General features: G+C 36.0%; 1 protein-coding gene across 1 annotated transcript; it reads left to right on the plus strand.

The window, feature by feature from the left end:
* The first annotated feature begins 6,377 nt into the window (after window positions 1-6,377).
* LOC117316452 (zinc finger protein 239-like) lies at window positions 6,378-11,658 on the plus strand. The gene is made up of 2 exons (XM_033871040.1): window positions 6,378-6,497; window positions 8,075-11,658. The coding sequence occupies exon 2, from the start codon at window positions 8,421-8,423 to the stop codon at window positions 9,543-9,545; it is 1,125 nt and encodes a 374-aa protein (XP_033726931.1). The 5' UTR covers window positions 6,378-6,497; window positions 8,075-8,420; the 3' UTR covers window positions 9,546-11,658.
* Window positions 11,659-12,520: the final 862 nt, after the last annotated feature.

The following is a 12,520-nucleotide window of genomic DNA, read 5'->3' on the forward strand; positions in this document are numbered from 1 at the left end:
AATTTCATGACCCTGGGGTCTCACGTTTGCACCTGGGGTGGGGGTAAACTTTACTATAGTTTATACAGTATTAGGAAATCACATTTTTGAATATTATTTGTTGGATTTCTATTGGAATTCATTCTAACTTGGTAAACATTTTCAGCATGGGATGACAGTTTGTTGGTATATGTACATGTTGGCCCTGACTGACCCCTTAAACTGATGGGTTGGGCCAAAACAAGTCAATTGAATTAACTGAAATATTTCAAATCTCAGGTGACCGTTAACACCCATGGGCGTCTTGTTCATTTTCAAATGAATATGAATTCGAACAAAATATAACCAAATGTGTACCTTTCCTTCAGAAGCTACAGTAAATTAATTACGATTACTACAATGTGTTAATGATTCATTTATTAGCTCACCAGCATGGCTGGTGAACATGTTTAATGGTGCAGTGTCCATTGTCTGTCTGTCAACTTTTCCTGACCAAGAGATATCGATCCTGGAGGGATATTGGCGCCCAGCATTGAATGATCCATACTAGTCAAATGAAAGACTGATCTTTCCTCTACTTTTCCCTCATTTCAATCCTCCTTCAAAGCATTTATTAACTTTATATAACTACATATAGCAGGAGCAACCTGCAAGTGTCAAAATCCAAGATGGCCATACTCTTTTTCACCCATTTAGTTCTTTCAATCAGACTTGCATGCATAACTGGAGACCAATGCAAGGGGAACATCTACATTCAAATTCAAGAAAAACCCATAATAGCCATTTATAGTACTTGAAGAAATTGTTAATGAAGTTTCAATTGTCAAAATCCAAGCTGGCCGCATGTTCGCCATATTGTTGTCAGGTTGGTCCTATACAGGAATATGCATAACAAGGGATCAGTGGGAACTAACATATGAATTTGAGAACTAGCAGTAACAAACTTCACTTTTCAAAATCCAAAATGGCCGTCTGTCGGCCATGTTGTTTTCCGATCAGCCCCAAAATGCAATATGCATAACTAGGGACCAAGAGGGAACTTACATTAAAAAAAATGTATGAAATTTTAGAAAGAGGCCTTCAGTTCTCTCTGAGAAATAGCGATAATAAACTTTGTCAAAATTAAAGATGGCCGCCTGTCGACCATGTTGTTTTCCGATCGGTCACAAAATGCAATATACACAACTAGGGATCAAGGGAAACTTACATATGAACTTTGAGAAAGATCCCTTCAGCATTTTCTGAAAAATAGCGATAACAAACTTCAATTGTCAAAATGCAAGATGGCCGCCTGTCAGCCATGTTATTTTCCAATGGGTCCCAAAATACAATATGCACAACTAGGAACCAAGGGGAACCTACATATGAAATTTGAGAAAGATCCCTTCTGTACGTTCCGAGAAATAGCGATGACAAGAATTGTTTACAGATGGACGGACGCAGGGCGATTTGATTAGCCCATCATCTGATGACGGTGGGCTAAAAAGATGTTCTGAATGCAGTCTTCACATCACAAACTTACACATGTACATTAATGTTGTACATTCTTTTCTGGATAAAATTTCATTTATATGACAAGCATACAATAACAAGTTCATAGAATGAAAATTATCATTAAACTAAGCTAGAATGTTTAACATTGATAAGTGTACATGTAATGCTAATTTAGTACATCATTACCAAGTCATGATCACTTTATGTGATAACATATATTTCAAAGATTCTAGCTAGGTTTTAATAATTAATGACACCAGACGCTAATCTAAAAGATGAAGAAATTGCTGACGAACGAATATTATATCCCCTTCTCAACTCCTACTTGAGGAATAGTGACGAATATGCGCTTAAATGATTTAATATATATATATACTGCTAACTTTGTGAGGGGGCCGCGGTGGCAAAGTGGTTAAGGTGTCCCGACACTTTATCACTAGCCCTCCACCTCTGGGATGCGAGTTTGAAACCTACGTGGGGCAGTTGCCAGGTACTGACTGTAGGCCGGTGGTTTTTCTCCGGATACGCCGGCTTTCTTCCACCTCCAAAACCCGGCACGTCCTTAAATGACCCTGGCTGTTAATAGGACGTTAAACAAAACAAACCAAACCAAACTGCTAACCTTGTCACTATAACTAGAACATTGACAGGTCAGCAAGGGCTCCGTCGTGTGGTCATCCCCAATAATAAGCAAGAAGCAATTTTAACATTCAAACTTCAAAAACAATCGTAAGGAAGCAAAGTACAGACAATAAATGTGCTTCATGGGATTTCTTTCCTTCCACTTTCATATTTGCTGGCCTTGTGTAACTATAGATATTGGTAGTGTACCTTTTTTTTATTTGTTTTACTTAAACCTTTAATACCCAACCCCACCTAACAGTCAATGTCCACTTAATTTGTCCTTGAACTTAAGACCTTTGAACCAGTGACCTTGACACGTGGTCAGTTGACTTCCCACTGAAATGTATACCTACTAAATATAACTTTGCTTCATGAAGTCATGACAAAGTGTTTATCATCGATAAAATACAAAATTTGACCCTGACCTTTAACCCCTGGACCAAGTGACATTGACCTCTAACCTGGAGTTTCGGACAGTACGACTAAGTAATAGTAAATGTATATGTATTGCTAACCTCGTCACAACAATTATAGTAAAAATGCATGTATGTACCGCTAATAATATTAACCTAAATGTCGCTACAACTACTTAATAGTGAGCATGACTATTTTAATGCTTTTAAATTGTTCAACACATGATATTAAGCGTTTGTCTAAAACACATTACTGAATACACAAATATTATGAAAAAAACTAAGGCAAGTCCATACATGTAGGTACGAAAGTAATAAATAGCTTTGAAACATTAAAATGAAATTGAATATGATTTGGAAGATCCAGTTTCTGTTACTTCATTTCATTGTATTGTGATAAGTGTTCGCAGTCACAGTAATAGAACAAACAAGAGGCGTAAAGGGCCTGTATAATTCACCTGGATATTTCATTATAGGAAATTACTTTCATTTAATTTGTATTATAATCATTTTCCTACTTTTTCGCTGCCTCTGCCAACGATGGTTCAAACCAAATGGGCCCCTCTCTCCTTCCCAAAGAGAGCCATACTGATCGTTTAAACAAAATTGGATCTCCGTTGCGTAATGATACTCTAGACCAAATTTCATCGAGTCCCATTCAGTAGTTTAGGACTATCAGCGATTTAAACGAAATGTTGACGGGCGATGGACGCTGCGTCATAGCGAGCTAGCTAAGATAGGCAATAATGGAGCAAGGTTTGGATTTTATCCAAGGTGACAGTTTCATTAGGTTGTTCTTGTTCCGTTCCATTTTCATCCTCAACCACATTATTCAAAGCAGTCCTTGGTAGAAACAGCAAGGCTTTGACACTTTTCCATTTCAGTCGGAAGCAAGGGAGTTTACGGAAATTGTGATTGTTTTCTCCTTAACTTTTGTTTCTCTGGAACTTTCTAGTATTGACGGGGACTTCATTGTTTCTTCCTGTTAAACATAAACATGCATTGTTAATTTCATCGAGCTTCTTGAAGTATATATGTAACACAAATAGGTATGCACTCTCATAGCCTTTAGACATATTCTGAATTTTCTACAGAAACGTGTTACACATGTCAACTTCAAAAAGGTATACCACATCTAGGTAGGTTCCATTGGAAAGATAATAGGAACATTCTGTGCAAACGTTTGTTGATTATAATGAGTATTTCATCTGGTTTAGAATTGTTTTCATGATTTTCCTTTCAAATATGACTAGAATTAAGCCTAATGATGCCTAACAATAATACCCCGTTACCCGTAAAAACTGACAAGAATTAAATTGAGAATGCATAGCTGCTACTTTAGGTACTGATGATGTGCACCAATTTGTAGATGAATGCTCAAGAGCTAACAGCATTACACTACACCAGTGAAATTCTCAATTATCTGAACAGGGACATTATAGCGTTAATCGACATAGTTATATTGAGATCATGCGTTTACAAGCATATATTTACCATTGTATGGCACTGCCACTATATAACCCTACCAATTCAGTTGCGAGTTCACCAGCTTATGAACTGCCAACTGAAATTTGAATTTGAAAATTTCAAAAAACAAATCGCACGACAAATAAAAAATCGCAGATGGTAAATATAAGCATTGAATGGCATTCAGTTGGCATTCATAGTCAATATGAATGCCAACTGAAAGCTGTTCAATGCTTAAATATTAACATTCTTTGTTGCATTTGACTATATATGTCGTTAGTAAACTTTATTGTATTCATGAGACTGTATTCTTCAATATATAGTGATTCGGTCAGTGGAGGAATACAGCTCCATTTGCTGTAGGTTAAAACAATGGCCGCCAGTTACTTTCGACCTAGAGAACTTTCGAATGCTAGCATTTATCTACATAAACCACTACAAACATAAAGCAACACAAGTTATGAGAGCTAAATTTAATAATAAAAAAAATGAAGTCACCAAATCATGTAAATAACTGCTAGCATTCGAAAGCTCTCTAGGCCGAAAGTAACTGGCGGTCATTGTTTTAACCTGCAACAAATGGATAAATTGAAGTATACAGTCTCATGAATGCAATTAAGTTTACTAACGACATACAAATGTATGTTAGGCAAATGCGGCACATAATGTAAATATATATGTATTGTCATAGTTGAAATAATGAAGTTTCAATTACATTATAAACAAGAGATCCCAGAGGGATATTGGCGCCCACCATTGAATGATCTTCATAGGTTCCATGTCAGATTGATCTTTTCTCTTTTTTTTCCCTTCCTCTTACTAATCTGTATAAATTGAGAAACATTCCTCCGGTGCTTTTTAAACAAGGGAAACTTAAATATGAAATTTGAGATTTGGCGATAATGGTTGTCTGTCGACAATGTTTTCAGATTAGTCCAAAAATGCAATACGACGGACCAAGGAGAACCTACATATGAAAATTGAGAAAGATCCCTTCATTTCTTTCTGAGAAGTCTCGATAACAAACTTCAATTGTAAAAATCAAAGATGGCTGCCTGTCTGCCATGTTGTTTTCCGATCGGTCCCAAAATGCAATATGCATAACTAGGCACGAAGGGGAACCTAAATATGAAATTTGAGAAAGATCCCTTCAGTACATTCTCAGAAATAGCGATAACAATCTTCAATTGTCAAAATCCAAGATGGCTGCCTGTCGGCCATCTTGTTTTCCGATCGGTCCCAAAATGCAATATGCATAACTAGGCATCCAGGGGAACCTAAATATGAAATTTGAGAAAGACCCCTTCTGTTCTTCCTCAGAAATAGCGATAACAATCTTCAATTGTCAAAATCAAAGATGGCTGCCTGTCGGCCATGTTGTTTTTTGATCGGCCCTAAAATGCAATATGCATAACTAGGCACCAAGGAGAACCTAAATATGAAATTTGAGAAAGACCCCTTCAGTTCTTCCTCAGAAATAGCGATAACAATCTTCAATTGTCAAAATCAAAGATGGCTGCCTGTCGGCCATGTTGTTTTCCGATCGGTCCCAAAATACAATATGCATAACTAGACACCAAGGAGAACCTACATTTGAAATTTGAGAAGGATCCCTTCAGTACTTCTTCAGAAATAGTGATAACAAACTTTAATTGTCAAAATCCAAGATGGCTGCCTGTCGGCCATGTTGTTTTCCGATCGGTCCCAAAATGTTATATGCATAACTAGGCACCACTGGGAACCTACATATGAAATTTGAGAAAGATCCCTTCAGTACATTCTCAGAAATAGCGATAACAATCTTCAATTGTCAAAATCCAAGATGGCTGCCTGTCGGCCATGTTGTTTTCCGATCGGTCCCAAAATGCAATATGCATAACTAGGCACCAAGGGGAACCCTAATATGAAATCTGAGAAAGATCTCTTCAGTAATTTCTGAGGATAAGCGATAACAAGAATTGTTTACGGACGGACGGAGGGACGGACGGAGGGACGGAGGGACGGACCACGGACGCAGGGTGATTTGAAAAGCCCACCATCATCAGATGGCTAAAAACAAATGTTTCCTTTTTGATAAGTAGATAAGTAAACGGGACGTATAACACATATCTTCCATGACCAGGGCCGTTTTCGTGGTCCAAACGGACGGACCAGTTGGACCGGTGTTGTTCGTTTATGAAATAAAGACGGACCTGATGATTTTATATTGTTTTCAGACGAGCCTTAACAAAGACTACCAAGGCCTGTATTAACATTTACAGGTCCGTCAAGATGTATGCTTTAAATATTACATTATAAAACTGACGAACCGGTTTGTCTGCATAAACGAACAGGCCCCAGTCCGGTTACAATATCCTGACTTTAGCTGTAGTCTTTTCCCTTCAGAGTGGTCTCCCCATAAGTTCCGGCAATATTCCCTTTGTGGTTTGCATTCACTACACTTGTCTACAGACTATCGCTCTAGTATACTAAGCTTGTTTTTAGCGAACTGTCCTCTCAGTGCGACGACGTACATCAGAGGTACGTATTGTTACGTATTAAATGCAATGTTGATTTAATTTGGAATTTATATACTAAAGCCTGCTTGTCGTAGGTAAAAATGTATATTCGTGTAAACGACAACTTGACAAGTGAAATTATCGATCGATCGACGGATCGTCCTATCATACGTACATATATGTCACTGGTCACAGTCGATCAAGTGGCTCTGAGTGAAGATCCAAGCTCAGGGACATGTATATAAAACTTGCGATGAATATCTGTATATTGATTAATTATTATTATATACGATACATGCATGGAACAGAGACACACATATATATATATCTATAATTTTGGGTGACATTGTGTGTTGAAAAAGAAACATCTAGACATTCTATATTTATAGCTACGATGCATTAAACATGTACCTCATATACTACATTTGTATCAATTAAAAGTAACAACGTAAACACAACCCTGTGGCACTGTGGTCATCATTCATTAATTATATTTCTACCACAAATGCACAATACGCTGTGCTATTCCACTCTCAAGCCATTGTATAAATGTGCCGACTGTTGGATAGATATATGTTCTATACCACTAGTGGTCTATTGATTGGTCAAGAATTCGAACTTTGACCCAAGCAGCAATTGTTATTGACGTCACCAATAATCGAATGATTTGTTAAAAAACATTTAAATGGCTTCTTCTCACAAACCAAAAGGCACAGAATCATGATATATGGCTTGTAGGTTCCTGGGAAGAGCCACACAAAGTTTGCAAAAAATAAATGACCTTGACCCATATTCAAGATCACAGGGGTCATATGTGTTTAAAACATTCTAATGACTTCATCTCAGGAAGCAAAAGGCCTAGTAATCATGATATATGACTTGTAGGGTCCTTGAAAGGAGCAACACAAATTTTGTTAAATAAGTGGCCTTGACCTACAGTCAGGATCACAGAGGTCATATATTTGTCAAAATATTCAAATGACTTATGTTGTGTTATGATTAACTATATGGCCAGGAATCAAGATACTCAGGTAATGGTACTACCGAAATTTTGTAGTTTTACCCACTGTTGGTGTTTTCTCCTTTGAATAAAAACAAATTTCCCATCAAGAAAAAACTGCGGCCCTTCATTTCCCTTAAATTTCATAATGGGTAGTATCCCCCAAATCCTGGATTAACCCCTGTGGAAGAAGTGAATATCAGAGGAGCGATACAGACCTATTAGGCCTCTTGTTCAGATGACTCCAGAAAATAATTTCCAAAATATTGATGAGTCTCATACATGTATATACATTTATTACTGATATTATTCTTATTGTATTTTATTGTATTTCCAGTACTTCTTATATATATTATGTGATTGTATTTGTGATTTTTTGTGTTTTGATAAAGGGGCGGATTGCCTCGAAAATTTAACAAACCTTATTGTTTACACTGTTTGAATTACTTCTTTGCCCCATACATTTATTACTGATATATATACTGGGTATTCAAAATTTGAGTATATAAAGTCTAAGAGGAAAAGGACTAAAATATTTGATTACTAAAATTCATGGTTCTATTGTTCCTGCTGAACTGATTGAATTTTCTATGTTTCAGAGACTACTGTGTAATAAGACCACTACTGACTGGAATAACAAGGATACCTGATGGATGTGGATGGCCAGTAGCTGGCCACTGATGACTTGTATAACATGGACGAATGATAGATCTGGACGGCTTGTAGGCCACTACTAACTTTTATAACATGGACAAATGATGGATCTGGACAGCTGGTAGGCCACTTCTAACTTTTATAACATGGACGAATGATGGATCTGGACAGCTGGTAGGCCACTACTAACTTGTATAACATGGACGAATGATGGATCTGGATGGCCGGTAGGTCACTACTAACTTTTATAAAACAGAGAGCTTTACTAACTTAACTGTAAACCATGGACAGATGATGGACCTGGACAACCACGAGGAGATGGATGACATGTACATAAGGACTGTGGATGAACAGGATGAGATTTCATCAGACCAAGAGTGGGAAGATCCTCACGACACTTTACATGATGAAGAGGACTCGTCCATAAATTTTTCAGCTGATGCAGACAAATATTCTACATCACTTCAGATGGAAACAGGTGAACACTTTGGATGTGGTTTCTGTGGTGAGAAATTTGATTTGATGGACAATTTACAAATACATTTACAAACCCATAAGGATAAAGCCTTATACAATTGTTATGTCTGTGGTAAAGAATTTAACCATTCGAAGAAATTAATGAAACACATCCGAGGTCACACAGGAGAAAAACCATATAATTGTTATTTTTGTGGTAAAGGATTTGGTCTGTCTGGAGATTATCATAGACATATGCGAATTCATACAGGTGAAAAACCATTCAAATGTGAAGTGTGTGGGAAGGCTTTTTGTCAGAAAGGTGACTTGCAGAGACACACTAGAATCCATACAGGAGATAAGCCATACCGATGTGACGTATGTGGAAATGAGTTTGCTCAGGTGGGACACCTACATGTGCATTATCGTAAACACACAGGTGAGAGACCATATATGTGTGATATCTGTGAAAAAGTGTTTTTTGTTCGAGAACATCTGCAAAACCATAGAAGAACTCATACAGGAGAAAAACCTTACAAATGTGGTGTATGCGGGAAAGGCTTCGCTGTGAATGGTACGTTACAAGTCCATCTGAGGACACATACTGGGGAACGACCGTACAAGTGTGATACCTGTGGAAAAGGATTTAGTGCAGGTGGCAGTTTACAAGCACACCTTCGAGTCCACAAAGGGGAAAAGCCATATGAATGTGATGTCTGTCAGAAAACATTTACCCAAATAGGCAATCTGCAGCGGCATCGCCGGGTCCACACCGGAGAAAAGCCATTCAAGTGTGACATTTGTGGTAAGGGTCTTAGTGAAAATAAAAGTCTACAAGCTCACCTCAAAATGCATGCCAGACTGCAAACGAAAGAACAAGTGACTGCTCCCGAACTTTGTGATAGTTACATTCAAAGTTATCCGGGAAAAGGAAAGAAAGTTAATAAAACCAAGTCATAGCACTGAGTGAGAAAAGTGCAATACTAGTTCTGTTAAAAACAGTTTCAGTGATGAATAATTATTCAGTAGTACATTTTGTAGCTGTACATCTGCTACATTACTACGGGGGGTGGAGACACAACGTCCCTCTAGGTAGAATTCGGTACTGATCTTGATGAAACAGCCGTACGCGTGGATCCTAGTAGATACCGAGGTCTCACATAAAATCCAGGTAATAAGTATAACAAGAGTGAGTCCAACACGGTGTTTCTTCCAAAAATGTATTCCTGCAGTTGTTTACATGTTTCGACTGCTACATTAGTAAGTGAAGCAAAAGTTTTTTTTTTTTTTTTGCACTCACTAATGTTTAAATTTGATTATAACAATACAGTACAAAATGGTTTTAGAATTGAGATTTTGGGATTAATATGAATATCATACAGTCATCCAGTTTAACATTGGTCACTAATAGAATCAGATGGCAAGTAATATTTGACACTGTCAGACAATACCAAGGGGCAGTAATTCATAAGTAATCTATTTTTAGAAACAATTTATGCATGTAGCTACATGTATTCAACCATGACTTTTTGTCTGGAACCATGTGACAATATTTTAGCCATTCATAAAATGAGAAAACATTAACATGATAAACATTGGTTGGATATTTAATGATTGATACTATTAAATTTATCTGTTGACTGCACTACGAGTATTTATTTAAATCAGACAGTCAAAAATATCTTGCTGTGTAGATTAATTAAACCTCTAAACATTTTTGGAGTACGTAGAGCCAATTAGTTTAATTTGCATACATGTACAGTGTATAGTGGTCACTATTTTATCAATGAAATCTGGCCCCATTCTTTAGTTCAAATATGTAAAACACTTAAATATAAAAATGCTAAGTATACAAGTAGAAATGTTAAAGATGATGCATGTAATTTCCTGTGTCAATTCCCATATAATTTAAAACATCAAAAATAACTTTTGCAGGTTATATATCTGATGAAGCGGCCAGGTTTCTGAAAAAATGTTTCTCAAACACCATAAAACTGCGGACTACAGAATATTTCTTAAAAATCCAAGGTCATTTTATTCTCATGATTTAGAAATATGTTTATATTTCAAGGCAATACCTGTAACTGTGTCAGCTATGTCTGATACCCAAAATTAAAAAAAAAAAGGCAAGGTATATATGTACAGTGGGGGTCCTGTAATGGTGTAAAATTAATTACATAATAGATAACCCATGCCCCTTGGCCACCCCCTTGGTAAGGTGCCGAGCGCACTATCTGCAAGCTCTAATTCATAAAACTGTTATTTTGGCTTAAGCTTGTGCAGACAATCTAAAAGATACACAAGAAGTTATGGTATGTAATTATGATTCCAAGTTTTCTGATTTGCAAAATCTAAAAGCTGATATATAATTAATATAAGTATAATGTGCATGGAGTTGCAATGTATTGATTGATATGTTTTGTTAAAGAGTACAATCGATTGATATGTGTTTTGATAAAACATACAGTTTTTATGTATTTGAATTTTTTTTCTTTGAACATTTTAATTATTTTTAATATTTTTGTTAAATATGTATGTTTGCTTTAATTCTAAAACTAGAAATTGATTCTTTAGTAACTGTCTGTGTCTATGTTGGATAAAGAAAAATAGTTAAATACACACCAACAAATTCATATAATTCAGGCTATATTAAAATGCAGTATATATATATTATATATATATTTTTTTTTTTTTACATTATACAGTATGACGGATCATATACCATATATGGTACATCTTCATCAACATCTAGGCAATATATACATGTACATGTTGTACAAATATTAGCTATACATGTGTTAAAATTAAGACTATAGTCATAATATTATACAAATTAAGAGACATGAGTTGTTCTATGAAAGTCTACTGCATTTTAAATACTGGTTTTAATTATCTGGTGCTTACAGTCAGATGAAAATTGTTTTATATCATTATATAGATATATGTATACATATATCATTAAAATACAGTAGTAGTTTCATGAATTTTAATACATAAGTCATCATTATTAGTTTTAATTTTTATTACAATTGATACATGTTTATAATTATATCATGTATTGTGAAAATATGAAATAAAGGAATTGAAAAAGGACATGTCTTCTTAAGATCTTTTAGCTGCTGCAATATTGAGAATGTTGGCGACATTTTATGTTTAAAGTGATCTTTACAAGTTAATTTAGAAATAATTTAGAAATATTTCTTTCCTTTTAAAATTTGCACTAATAGTTTGTAATTACTCTGTATTCATAATGAGGTGTTGCAGATTGCAGAGACTTGATGCAAGTCCAATCTGTGGTACATAAATAGGATCTTCATAGATTTATGAAAAGGCTCTAAGAACATTTTATGTTTGTCAGCTTTAATTTTGGCAAGGGTCCTCATGTCATAAACTAAGAATACATATCCTTTACCCAGAGTCGTCATGTCATGAACTAAGAATACATGTCCTTTACCATGGGTCGTCATGTCATGAACTAAGAATACATGTCCATTACCCAGAGTCGTCATGTCATGAACTAAGAATACATGTCCTTTACCATGGGTCGTCATGTCATGAACTAAGAATATATTCCATAATCAGGGTGGACATGTCATGAACTAAGAATACATGTCCTTTACCCAGAGACGTGTCCTTTACCATGGGTCGTCATGTCATGAACTAAGAATATATTCCATAATCAGGGTGGACATGTCATGAACTAAGAATACATGTCCTTTACCCAGAGACGTCATGTCATGAACTAAGAATACATGTCCTTTACCATGGGTCGTCATGTCATGAACTAAGATTATATTCCATAATCAGGGTGGACATGTCATGAACTAAGAATACATGTCCATTATCCAGGGAACTAAGAATACATGTCCTTTACCTTAGGTCGTCATGTCATGAACTAAGATTATATTCCATAATCAGGGTGGACATGTCATGAA

Source organism: Pecten maximus, chromosome 18 (assembly GCF_902652985.1).
Source record: "Pecten maximus chromosome 18, xPecMax1.1, whole genome shotgun sequence".
Classification (NCBI taxonomy): domain Eukaryota; kingdom Metazoa; phylum Mollusca; class Bivalvia; order Pectinida; family Pectinidae; genus Pecten; species Pecten maximus.

Excerpts from the sequence above, each read along its gene's own strand:
- LOC117316452 (XM_033871040.1), top strand. The coding sequence starts at position 8,421 with ATGATGGACCTGGACAACCACGAGGAGATGGATGACATGTACATAAGG.